General features: G+C 40.2%; 1 protein-coding gene across 2 annotated transcripts in view; it reads right to left on the bottom strand.

The window, feature by feature from the left end:
* Nucleotides 1–259: 259 nt before the first annotated feature.
* The window catches only part of LOC137279211 (adipokinetic hormone/corazonin-related peptide receptor variant I-like), a 35293-nt gene continuing 21095 nt past the window's right edge, over nt 260–14457 (bottom strand). Inside the window, exons 2-6 of one of the 2 annotated variants that reach the window (XM_067811712.1) lie at nt 6385–6589; nt 6124–6231; nt 5120–5183; nt 4521–4609; nt 260–2920 (exon numbers count right to left, since the gene is read on the bottom strand). In XM_067811712.1, coding sequence (XP_067667813.1) covers nt 2790–2920; nt 4521–4609; nt 5120–5183; nt 6124–6231; nt 6385–6589 — 597 coding nt within the window. In that variant the 3' untranslated portion in view covers nt 260–2789. The remainder of the gene's footprint in view (nt 2921–4520; nt 4610–5119; nt 5184–6123; nt 6232–6384; nt 6590–14457) is intronic. The other variant, XM_067811711.1, reaches the window with a different exon arrangement.

The raw sequence follows: 14457 nt of genomic DNA, 5'->3' as shown, positions 1-14457 counted from the left end.
ACGATGTGAGCTTGAATCCCAGAACTACCTTGCATCATATATTGTTTCCCTCCCTACGTCAGCATATGGATGATAACACCAATCCCAGAACATAATGCACGTGACGTTATGTGAACATATGAACCTGGTGTTCGCCTGCAAACTAGGATTTTGTATTAACAATCCTGACACAGAACATTCATTTTTTCCCGAAAAATAATGACGGACGTAGCGTCTAATGGACGTTTGACGTCAACGACCACGATGACAAGACAATGCATCGAAACAAACATAATATTTATTCTTTTTATGTACAAAATATACTGCAGCAATATGGTCATGACCTTTATTCGTAGGTCAGGTTATATTAACGAAGTGCAGGGAATGTAGACACATAGTATTAAACATATCACATGTCACGGTATATTTACATACAAACCAATAATATTGATAAGTTCCGTCTTGGCAAGGTATATGTAATCAAACTTATGGCTTGTATAGCAACACATGTCCAACAATATTAATTTGTTTTAATAACACAAATTATTTGTATTGGAATAAGAATATTATCTTGTGCACGTGCTTTTGAGTGGAGAGGTCAGCATAACTGAAGGCAACCATTGTCCACAGCTCGTGTAGCATTATGTTGCGGAGCGTCCGAGGAACTCGCAATATCACTGTATTGCTCTCATTCACATTACATTTCTATATTCACCGTAAGAGAGTCACCTAATCATCAACGTAAACCTCCGCACGTGGGCATTACAGGTGCTTGTGCATTGTTATGTCGTGGAACTTTCGTCATCACTGTCAAACGTGCGCGTAGGCACCCCGGCTTTTCATTGCACGAACTGAATGACAGATGTGCGTGTCATGAAGCTTTGAATCCAGCTAGAGTCCATGCAGGTAGCAGAAATATATGTAGGTCCCCATGTTCTCTAGAATGGTGACCTACCTTCAGTTGCTATATTGATTGTATCGTCTTATATAGTAAAAGTATTTGTTACTAGTTTTAAATATCTATCTGTAACAGCTTAGTAAATGTTTTACTGTCCTTTGTCGACAGCTATTTTAAATTAATTACCTTGTTTTCATCGCTGTATGACTGTAATGTTACAGATGCGATGAAACATTTTAACTCACTTACTCATGAAGCTTCGCTATCGTTGTCAAACGTACGTAAATCCACTCAACGTGGTACCGTCAGAGTGTATATATTTATTTACGTCGCGTCCCGTTTCATCTTTCGTTAATACGGACATACATACACGTGCATATTTGAAAATGCCTCCGATTACTTCAAACCTGCTAAATATTCGTTTGGGTTAATGCTGTTACACTGTTAACTGAACTTAGTGGAAACTTATCTTTTATACATATTACATACATATCACATGCATACTTTACTGTTATACATATCCAGGAATATTACTTTACGTCGGACATTTCACTTCAAATGTGTTCACACATTGCCACTGGTCATCTTTAGTACCCGGTGACATTTACCCGAGGATGTGTAAACACGCCTAGCATACGTCCGCACCTAAACCATATTGTCAACATGCATGCGCATCAGTCACGTCTTTGCAATCTAAAGTAAGAAACGTTCTTATGATCACTGCTTGGAAACATGATTTTACATACGTTATCTGCTGTGACATTTACACCTTCTTCTGAAAGGATGATTTAGTAAATGTTCTCATTTTGAAAATCTTCACAAACACACCTGTTTCCCCACACACATTACTATTCAAGTTTGCATATAGACTGGAAGTCTCAAGTACACGGAAACAGGAGCCGAAAATGTATCAAATGTCAGTAGATGCCTGAAAACAAATCATAATCTTTTGAATTTCAAAATTGACAGCTTTCACTGTAAAGAGCTGAAAGGGCGTGCCATGACAACGGACTAGTTAGCAAGTCTGACCATGAAACAAAGGATACATCCCACCCCGATGTCATATTTCAACATTCTTTTTTGGTCAGGCTGTGATGGAGATACTGCATCACTTCAAGTAGTAGTGGTAATCTATTTAAGCTAATGTGTTAAGGAGTTTACCATTCGAATAAAAATGCAAACAGTGTTTTCGGATCTCTGCTTGCATGTACACTGTCAAATGTTTTTTTCTAAGTACACTTGTCGAGCTATGGCAAGAACTATCGCGTCGTTAAGGCAGAGAGGATACCAGTCCTGGTCACTGCTTCATCTGTGCACCTCCGGGCAAACATAATGAAGCAACCATACAAATTCACCGACTGTTCAGAGTCAATAAATACCACAGCTCTCAGTTCATGACTGAGTGATTATCAGAAGCCGACAAAGTTGTTAATGTTGGCCCTCGAGACGCTGTTCTCTCGGGAGACAGAAACGAGGGACATGCGGGACTTGGTTGGAGAACAGTTAGGGGCGGGCAGGTAGCGGATGCACCCGGTCGATGACTCAGGACTACGGAAGTACACTCTCTCTGTTGTCTTGGAGGATATGGAGCTCTGAGACTGTCTTCGTCCCTGACGGTACGCGCCGATGAAGGATCTGCTTGTGCTGGTGACCTCTCCAAGTTTCTTGCTTCGCCATCGGGACCGCAGACAGCAGCAACATCGTTTAAATTCTCTTTTGAAATTTATCGTGAACATCCCTGTAATAGACAGTGCGTGTTGAAGGAGCGGTATAGCAGGGATGTATGCAATGTCGACAGTCACAGCCTCTAGTAATATTGTCAGCTTCGGTGTATCTAGCAACGCATTGCAAACACAGTGTGACTGAAACATGTGTGTGCGTGTTTCAGTTAGACTGTGTTTGTCTTTCTATGTCAGAAGGAACATGAGTACATGTACGGCTGACCCGTGGCAGATTTACTGGAGAATGGGTTTCCGTTTAATCGTTGTTTAAACCATCTGTGCCATTTCTTGCTTTCTCGGCGAAATGCAGTGGTAAACATGCCTGCAACGAAAAGGCACCCTAGTGTCAATCTGATTTGAAAGATCTTTCGTTTTTTCTCCTGCTTAACTATGACTTATACTTTTGAAATTTGATTTTTGTCAAAGAAAAATCTACAAAGAGCATGCAATTAATTGCAAAAAAACACTGTAGTTACACAAATGAAATAATTTCAGTGCAGGCATGTGTTACAACTTGTTTCGTCGTCATCACAAAACACTCTTTCACATGAACAAGTAGTACATCTCTATAAACCTTCAAGCACACACCTAACCTAATAGAAATAACCAAGGAAAGAAAGCAGTTGCTTCCTGTAGTGTTTCACGTACACTTTGTACCACCGTGTATTTCCATCTCGTACTAATTGTCACCCAAGAATATATTGGCATAACAACAAACCATAAACTTGAACAGAAGAATAAGAAAACGAGAGGAATTAGGATGAATAAAGTACGTCAGCCCTCCAAAGATCAACATTAACAGCTGAATTATGAACACGAACCAGATAAAAAGGCGTAAAATTTGTAAGGGACAACGTTACTAAAATGGATACAATATCTCTTGTCCGTCCCTGGCTGACATATTAGCCACACATGTGACGTTGAGATGATGCACTAAAGTAAGAAAACTTGACGTTTTAAGAAACTGTTTCTCCATTCATGTTCTACATGTACGATGATAAAGTATTTACTATTGCCTCAAGTGAATTATTCTCGAACAACATACGCTAAAATACGTCTCCTACTTTATACACCGATATGAATAATTCGCCTACATCAGCCTTCTACCACAGATACTTGATCTACCACAGACTAGGACAAACAGATAGTTGACCTTCTATAGGCGTTACAATGATTACTTTCCATCAGTATTGGCTTCATTCGACACAAACGAAACAATTCTGTGACCACAAACAATAGAGTAAGACCACCTCCAAGCAAGAACACTAATATACGTCGTTTTTCAGCAAACTCTAAAACAGATAAATCTCCCGACAATGCTTTAAAATAAATATTTCACATTAAACGAACAAAGAACACATTCATCTATTGCAGACATTAATAAGGTCATATAAATAGCACGGAACCCCAGGCCTCACGGACATGCTCTAAGCGCAGATACCATCATGGACATGATTACCACGGGAAATGCACGCTGCCTGTGAGGAGCTAACAGGTTAATAGTCATAACACTTATCCAACCGGGTACCCATCTGCTGTGTGAACAGAGGTAATTTAGAATACCCCTATTTGCCTACGTCAAGACCACATGTGTTTCGTTGAGGGCAGGGGAAAGCCCTACAAACTCTCAGGGGTCAAGCTGCCAAGCATCATCACCCATCTAAGGACCCTCTGTGACCAACGTTGCTTAACTGCAACTGATTTGTGACCAGGGCTCCATGATCTATGCAGAAAACGACACACAACTACCGGAATACGATATTGTACTACCGCAAACTCCGTGATAAATAATGCAATCACTGACTCACAGACTTACTACAGACACCAGTGCAAATAATTTTCTTGCCACAGATTAGGATTAATCTTTCTCCTGCCACAAGAGTACACACATCATCAGACATACGGATGTTTAGTTCACCTACCATAAACGATAGGATCCATGCAGGAGTTAGAAACAGCAAACAGGAAGAAGCCTTTGTGTATCGTATGGTCCACTTTACTTGCTGACTCCCTGAAATGATTGTATACAAGATCACTCTCGCCCGCAGCTGGTGTCATCAAGGACTTCTTCGAGATACGGTCATAGCACTTCCATGCTGAACAGTTCTATGCATAGCAATAATATCTTACACATACGTCCATTTTTTTTCTTTGCTTGTGGTGCAATGCGTTTCCGTTGAATGTCACTCAAAACTATCATTACGTATTGCCGTTATATTGCTTTTTCTGTTGCTTCTGCCAAAAGCAATCTATACTTATGCTTCTGGTATAATAAGAACGTTCTTAAGTATGAGAATCTAAACACGGATTACACTTGGATACACTTAGATGCATAAACCTCACTTCCGAGGTAACAGTGGAACACGTACATGTATAGCATAGCAAAGTATCATTCTAGACATTGGAACTAGCATAAGGTAGATCATGATACTTATCATGTTTTACTTCCATATGCAAATTAATTTGAAATCTACATTTCGAGAAAGGACAGTATACTTGAGTTGAGCTGTTCTCCACTTACTTGTCAAACCACCACCAAGCTGAGATGACAAAATATGGTGTCCAACACATGGCAAATACACCCACTGAAAGCAGAGATAAAATCAAATCAGTTTTGCAAAATGACAAATTGGATACAAGTGGCTCCAATATTGATCCCGTAACCTGCCAAATGAGACACTTTGACGCGCATATGAGATTCACAGGGCCGGGAGAATAAATGCATTTACATGTACGTCATTTAAGCAATTAAAATGTTGGCATGAAATGGCAAACATAAAACAACAAGGTAATGCCCACATACTTCAATTTCTCGCATAACTACATGGACGAACAAACCAAAAGGACATTACTAAACATCAGTCAGGAAAGAACAGCTTTATTTTACTCTTGTAAAGTCATTAAGTTGATTTATCGTCTATTGAAAATGCTTGAGAGTCTGGCCTCTCTTATTAGTTACAATTAACCTTCTAGTCATCCCTGACGTTAATAATTCATTTGTATACAAGGTTCACCTTTCAATGAATGTCATGGATTATTCTCTGTGCCTCCATTTAGCCATAGTGAAACACTTGAGAATACAAAATTCATGACATGAGTTTGGACAGTATGGGTGGGTGGTATACAGACAGAGAAAATGCTTTGTTCTGATTGATTATGACTCATTATCATTATCATACTGAGCTACTGTAACACCTGTAAGAGAGTGTTCTGTTTACGTACTGCTGAACTCAATTTAATTATTTCTTGCGTCACGTTTAATTACATCATTCAGTATATTCTGAAACTCAATAAATTTTGCTGGGGGGTGTCGCATTAAAGTGTTGCGGAATAATGTGACAACAAACACAGTCTCTTCAGGCATCCGTTCGTGAAGACAATGACGTGACGACAATGGTGTGAAGCCAATACCAGGAAATAACGAAACGCCATTGGGCATGCCGTTTACGCCAGAATGCTATGTGTACAGATTAAGTACATTATGATATACATACACAGACACGTTCACGTAAAACAAATACGCACCAATGACAAGCGTCATCTTCAATGTACGTATCCTCGCCCGTTCGATATTCCCCATTGCGGATCGTCTCAGCCCAATTTTAGCCCTTGATGATGTATCTAGAAGCTCATCTGAAATGACAAGTGTGTCACAAAGCAGAGTATGTTAAAATTTGAGCTAGATATATTTCGAACAGCTCTGGAAAGAGTCCGTGTTACTTTATTTCAGTTTCATCGATTTCTTCAACGGAAGACCTTTTTGAGGAAATATCATAGGTGACATACCTTTGCTTTGCCTAGATTTTTTTGAGATTTCACAGAGTATGAGCGAGTAGGAGACTGTGATAATGAGCAGAGGCAGACCATACACAGCGATCACATGGAACAGGTTGTAGGCCAGCTCGTGCATTGGCGTTCTGAAGAAGTTGAATGTGACACACTGTGTAAACCAAGGGTAGATGGGGTGCTTCTCCACGTGGAATATGACGCTCTGAAACGGAGTAGTTGCCAATAATGATACATGTTACCATGTTCAAGTTACAAGGTGAAAGAGAAAGAGTAGGAATAGTAATGGTGTACATAGTTCTATAGGTTTTCCTGCGAATAATGACACTTCAATGTTCACTCTGGAAAACCTTAGTTACGTGTCAACTCTTCCTGACGCAAACATCTGCTGCACTGCTGAGTTTCAAGAGTTCATGTCTCAACGTTCAGTTCTCCGCGCTCTATCCGCAACTTTCAAGGCTCAACTAGCTACGTTTACTCATCACCAGGCCCAGAACAACATTCAGTCAGCAAACACACGCGATTCAGAACACCTTTCCATCAGCACAACACCAGATACACCATTCTCTAAGCACGACACTCCATACAACGGTCAGCACTACACACTATACCACATTTTTAGCAACACACTCAATGCAACATTCTTTCATCACCACGCTCAATACAACATTCTTTCATCACCACGCTCAATACAACATTCTCTCGTGACCAAGCTCAATACAACATTCTCTCCTCACCACGCTCGATACCACATTCTACTCTCACCACGCTGAACACAACATCCTCTCTCACTACACTAAACAGAGCATTCGATCATCCCCATGCTCAATACAACATTCTCTCCTCACCACGCTCAATAAAGCACTCTCTCACACCAAGCTCAATATAACGTTCTCACGCAACGCTCTAAACAAACATTCTCTCCACGCTCAAAAAAGCACTCTCTCACGCCACGGTCATTACCAAATTCTCTCACCACGCTCGATATCACATTCTCCCCTCACCACGCTGAACACAACATTCTCTCTCACCACGCTAAATAGAGCGTTTTCCTGTCACCAGACTTCGATACAACATTCTCTCATCACCACGCTCAATAACGCACTCTCTCACACAGCGCTAAATACAATACTAGCTCACCACCGAGTTTGATACATTCTCTCCTCAACACGCTCAATACAATATTCTCTCATACCACGCTTCAGTACAGCATTCTCTCATTACAAAGCTGAACACAAAATTCTCTCATCACCACGTTCAATACAGAGTTCTCTCATCACCACAGTCGATGCAACATTCTCTCATCACCATGCTCAATATAGCATTCCCTCCACTCTCAACACAATATTGTTTCATCACCATGTTTGATACAACATTCTCTCATCACAACGCTCAAAACAACATTCTCTCATCACCACGTTCAGTACAACATTTACTCCTACCACGCTCAATACAATTTTCTCTTGTCACATAGCTCAATACATTCTCTCACACCACGCTCAATAGTAGTTGTAACATTATCTCTTCAAGATTTCAGACCCCACTTCCAAGACAACAGGAGGCATTTCCTATTTCCAACAGGTGTAGTGCATGCATGTGATGTGTACTGCTCGACTTCATTCGTACACCAGACCAATGGGCATTGAATGACAGTACAACAATTTCACCCTGGAAACGTGTATTGGAAAATATACTGTAGCGCCTTTGAAATCAGTCGCCACATATTCAGAGACGTCACTCACATAGCAATTTCCTCAAATTTTATTTGCGTTCCGAGTTTTCAACATGATTAAACGGACCCCAGTGTTCCACATGCGTTCATCCGATGACTGGGTATTGGTTACGAAGATACGAAATCTGTTTTATTGTCGTGTTAGATGATGTATTACAGAAAACCATAATCAAACAATATCAGTCGAACATTCAACGTATAGACCCTTCGGGACTCGACTGACCTTTGCAGAATATTGGAATAAACGTCATCACAAAATGGATCCATGCCTGATAATGAGACATGGTTAGAAATACAAATGTCTTGCAAAAACAATTTCGAGACGAAGGATTGGTAATAAATGTACACAAATCATATCTTAACTCAGAATATTAATTTAAAATAATCAAAAAGATTCGACGTAAACAAAAGCGTCATACTGTCGTTACTTATTCATATCAATACTGAGGTACCACCAAACACAAGAAAACTTTCGGTTCTTGTTCAGCTGACCCATCAACGAACAGCTACAATGTTCGTATCACTGTCTATTGCGATTTGTTTCAAGATTTGAAAGAACGCGCTAATGCATTTGGCTTCAAAGGAGACTTGCAGTCTCCAAATTCAGTTAGAAATCTATAAATCAAATCACTGAAGTGTTGTGTTAGATTTGTTTCTTAATGTCTAGTCAAGTCAACAATCAGTTGTTATGCTCGACGCACTGAAAATAAAAACAAGACCAGACACAGAGATGATTACAAAGGTTTGCTGGAAGTTCTGAGATTGTCGTTAATGTAGCCGTTGATGCACGAAGCATGAATCAGTTTGGTTGACCTGGTATTGCTATGATTCAGTTAACCGGACGTATTTCACAGGCACTGAAAGAAGACGGATAACTTAGTAACTGGTCCGAATGCTGGGAAGGGTGGGTTCAAAACAGCTGATCATTATTATCACCATCACAACACATATGTATACCATGTATACCACGTATACCCATTCAATCCCGTCGTATACATGAACGTGTAGTATAAGGTTCAAGTATCACATTCAGCTACCAATAGGTTATAAAGCACATCTCCTGAGCTCTGAAGTCTCACATGAAAGGCCTTGACCTTACACATTATGTTTCAACGTGATCCCCTTCTACAATGATATGCGTTTGCCGAGAAAGGATTTTATCGGAATTTCGTAGAAGACCTACCCTTGGCTGTGCAAAAGGGTCTCCAAAACTACAAGGTAATCGTTCATGTCGACATAGGTTTCGGATAGAGCTTTCTTCGTGTTTGGGATCAGACGGAAGCCTGGTGCTCTATACAGAACAGGGCACCGGGCGCTGCTCATCTCACTCGTAAAGTAAAGCCATGCCGCATCTTTTTTTCAGCCTTTCTCGACCATAACTTTATCCCGTAATTACCTCAAAAGTATCGCATGATGATGCTTCATTTTGTCTGCCATTCTGGAATAAACTACCGCCTTGATGGCATCTTTGTCATCCCTAACACCTTCTAATGCCATGAGTGCGACGTAAAACGTAACTCACTCTAATGCCATTATCTCTAAGGGGTGTGTGTGTGTGTGTGTGTGTGTGTGTGTGTGTGTGTGTGTGTGTGTGTGTGTGTGTGTTTAGCTTTCTTTGCTGGTGATGATGTGAAATGCTTCCTCTGTCTTATTTGCTGTTTTGACAAACACAATGCCGTCAAAGCATTTGATTTTACAAGTTTGTACTTCAGCATCCACTGAAGCAACATTAGCAACAAACATCGTACCTCAAATTAAACGTTGTTCCTAAGAAAGAAGTATCTGAAAACCCTGCTGTTGCAAATTATCAATATGTTCAAATAAAACATAGAATTTGAACTTTTAGAAAAGTTCATTTCAAGATCTTGTAAACTGACAAGGAATAGTTATATGGCAAGCCCTGACACAAGGAGAACGAACAACTGTGGCGCATTTAGAAAGGTAATCATGGGAAACAACTGACTCCTCTTCATGTGTTCATACACTGTGGTCGTATGACGTTATCAAGTATGGACATTTTCAATCAAGGGTCTGTCACACAACCCTCAAGTATTCACATAATTAGCAATAACCGAGCACATTATCCATATATGTGTAGACTGCGGCAACAGCAGTAATAACCCTGTCACTCCTAATTGATAGTATCAGGCGGTGAATTTGCCTTTGAGGCACTTCATTCCATTTTTGATAGGTGCATCAAGATATTGTATTGATGTATCTCTCTGGTATGTACTGCATCCCATAACCTCCGAAACATGTTCTGTGGGATTGGGATCTGGACTCCTGGTGGGACAAGATAGAATTGCTACAGATTCTTGACATACAACATCGATGTGGCCTGACACCTATATAAGTCTGGTCTTGGTCATCAAAATGTGGTACAACTCCCATGTCTATGACGTCAGGGACGTACCGTTGTCCAGTCAGATTTGTCTGGTCGTGACAAGGGCAAGGTTAGTCATGAGGGAAGCATCCCTACATCATCAATGAGCCCGCTAAAACATGCTCTAATCAATTCTGTTGTACACATCCAGTGTTCCTGAGTTCAGTTTTAAACAAAAGACGTCCAATTCCAGTGACTTCTGTCTTGACATAATCCAGTTGTGATGACAATGGACTTCTGATACGTTTAGTTCTACACTCAGCCGATTGTTAGATTTCACAACTATCTGCTGGACAAACAACAATGCTTTCTAACACTTCATTTGACATGAACGGCTGGAGTCTTCTGATTCTGTGATTCGTGGTCGACACGAAATTAAAGTTTGCTATCCGTGACATCATTAGTTTGCTGTTTTCTGGCCAATCGGTTATGGCCATTGGATGAGTGACAGAGCCTACATCTCTTGAAATAGCTACTATAACATGCCACCTTTGAGCAGTTGTCAGTTGAGGAGGCCCAATAATTGCTCATAAACAACGAAACTAATTTTACAAATTACTGTACCGGTGTAGATCCGGGTTAAGATTGGTCTTCACAACTCATGTTTGCCATAAGAGGCGACTGTCGGGGTCTGATCGTCAGGGTCGATGACTTGGTTGGCACATGTCATCGTATCCCAGTTGCTGTTGATCACTGGACTGTCTGGTCCAGATGTGATTAGTAACAGACCGCAGCCATATAGCTGGGATATTGGTGAGTGATGTTTTAAACAAACCAAATCGGCTGTAAGGAGAAACATTAACTGAACCCTGTAATCAGCTTAATGGAGAGTGATATGAATGATATGAATGTCACTAGTAATGTGGGGGTTAAACATTCATAATTTAAAAAGTGTGTAGACACATGTCTATATTCATATGTCAAAGACAATTTGGTACAATATAAAGCAAATGTCATACACATATACACTGTCAAATATTTGAAATATTGGAATTCCTTATCGCAAACATAAATATTACATTATCAAACTTAAATCGATGATCTGGCAAATTTTGATCATTATCAGAGTATTTACCTTTCAAAAATGTACCTTTTCGTAAATCCGTCCTCTTTATGAAATAGTCCTTCAAGGCGTACTTTAATCTCAGCAGTTATATGTCCACTTTTAAGAAATGTTTTCTATGTGAGCCTCTACCTAACAACTGTCCCGTAAGGGACAGGAACACGATAAATTCTGCCGGTTATTCTTCAAACCGCTAATCACAACTAATCACATTCTGCATTACAATGTTAAAGTAGAAAACCATCATTCTGAGTCCGGAGATATTACAATTGAGGAGGTACTTTGTCAATTGCGTTGACTCTTCATGCTGTTCATCACTGCATTGTCTGGCTTAGACTCGATTATTTACAAACCACCGTCACATTGTGGCTTATGTTTGTGTGATGAACTAACCCACTCACTAACTACATGTACCCGGGTAACGACCAGTTTATTTCGGGGAGGTAGGGGGTAGGAGGTAGTAGGGTAATCTAGTGGCTGAAGTGTTCTTTCAGCATGCCGAAGGCACGGGTTCGATTACCCATACGACTACAATGTTTGATGCCCATTTCTGTCTTTCCCCGCTGTGATATTGCGAGAATGGTAATAAATCAAACTTGCTCACTCATTTCGAGAAAGATTTCTGCATTGTAGCAAGCGGATAGTTTAATGATTTCGATTTTAGAAAGAAAATTTTAAAATACACATTGGAAGATGGAAACTAAAATCAAATGTGTGCTTCTTAAATAGGATGCTATAGTGTATTACCTCGGTTTGACACCCAATGCATACATATGAGGCGTTGCATGTGATGATGGTTGATAAAGTTAGAACAGGACTGCCAAGAGGGGGCAGATGCAAATAGAAGATGCAGACACAATAAGTGACTTTTATCCCCTAAGAATCAACGCAACTTGTTTGATAAAATGAATTCAATCCATGACACAGACATTGTTTCAAAACACGAGAGGCATCTGAAAGACGTTTTCTTTGGACTTTACACCGGATAGGCGTGTGCCCTTTGAGGATTATTTGAAGACTGCAGGTGTAATCATTTCTTTTTCTCCGACAGAACGTGACTAATGACACCATGCGATTAAGACGCAAAAATATTTCAACGAAATGGAAATATGTTATCACAGGCTTGTGTAGTTTTTTTCAATCAGTGAAAAAACTTTGATCGCGAAAGACACACTGAGGGTTGAGGCAGTTTTTTTCTAACCAAGCTGCCCGCGAAATATACTAATTATTTCTTGCGGCGTGCTAGAATCGATTACCCGTCAGGCCCACGCCGACAGAGAGACTAAATGAAGAGACTTTCAAACACACGTAAAGGGAGTTTTTCAACAACACAATGCGCACGTCGTTTTCTCGCCGCAGAATGCCTCTGTAAGTACACATGAATAATTGTTTTGTTGCATCCTTTGCCGTGAAAAAAAAATGGGATTCGAAGATATTCAAGCCGCGTCACGTGTGCATTTTGCACGTAAACAACAAGCGGAGCAACCAGAATTACTGACGAGGTCGGTGAGATTTCCAGAAATAGCGAGCATGTCTCTTCATAGTTTCACAGTTTCTGTCGCAATTATGTAACAGACAAAAAAGATAAAGTTTATTAAGGAGGAAGAAAACATTCATTGTTTCGGGATAAGTTCAATTGTGTTTCATTGCTTGAAGATTCGGTTAAACTAATTTCATAGACATCTTCTGTGGGAGAAATTCAAATATGCATTAACTACGCCTTAAAATAGCACCAAAATAACTGGGAATGAATCGATAATGTGGTAAGGGACTCGACGTTCACTGACACATTAGATTTTGGCTGCGACGTTAAAGGTACGGTTCCAGTGGTCGGGGTGCTAAAATGTATGTTCTAAGTGAAAACAACATTGCACTGTGAGAAACACCTTTTTGATCTATCACCTCCTGTAAAATACGTATTATTCAGTTATACAGAACTTAATCAAGAAAATAATCAAAAGGTTTGAATATTCATTCATACAGAATAGACACCTTCTTCAATGTTCCTTATATTGGGCAGTTAATATGTATATTCAAATGATATATAGTAAATGTCGGTTTAAATATAACAATATTTTAAAATTGATTATTTCCGTGCTGATGTCAAATGAACGATGTATTGACCACCGTTTCCAAGAGCGTAGTCATTGAATGTGGGGTGATACTTATTGGGGTTGAGATCGGGGTAAAGGGTTGGTGTGAACATACGAGGTGTATGTGTAGGTGTTGACGGGTGTGGGCAATCTTTAGTCACTCCCGATGATGGTCGTGGGCAAAGTAATATGTTGTCTTAAGATGAAGTTGCTTCGTACGGATAAATGTGTTGCTTGTAGAGGTTTGTGGAGGGTTGTGGTTCTGATGCCTGATTTGTTGAATCAATAGTAAATCAAATGTGTAATCTTAAAAACATCAATGGTACACAACACATGATATCATCGCTCCCTAAGACCACCTCAGAACAGTGTACGTGACTGCAGAATCTGTTGCAGAAAGCCGGTAGGTTCTTATTAAAGCATGGGACGTATGATCGCCTACGACTTCTTTGTGCAATTCTTTGTGGTGACGTCATTTGCTTTCTTCAACAATTTGGAACGGCCATCAAATGTCATCAGCGTCTTCTAGTCTATAGGTTTAATGTATATCCAGGATCTCTCCATGGTGATTATTGCTCACGCCGCTGGTGTTGGCAGACGGTCACTGACGTCCTTTGTAACATGAAACCAAGCATGCGCAGGGCTGAAAGCTGTCGTGTCTTAACAATGTATATTAAGCTCATGTATTGTTATTTGTGCCGCTTACCGACATCCAGTAGTTGCAATCAAGCACGCGCTGTTCATTAATGGTTCACACTATCGACTCGACTCCCATTGTCACCAGGTCATTTCGATCAGGGCT

Source organism: Haliotis asinina, chromosome 3 (genome assembly GCF_037392515.1).
Source record: "Haliotis asinina isolate JCU_RB_2024 chromosome 3, JCU_Hal_asi_v2, whole genome shotgun sequence".
NCBI lineage: Eukaryota > Metazoa > Mollusca > Gastropoda > Lepetellida > Haliotidae > Haliotis > Haliotis asinina.
Note: the sequence above shows the minus strand (reverse complement) of the source record. Positions and strands in the feature narration are given on the sequence as shown.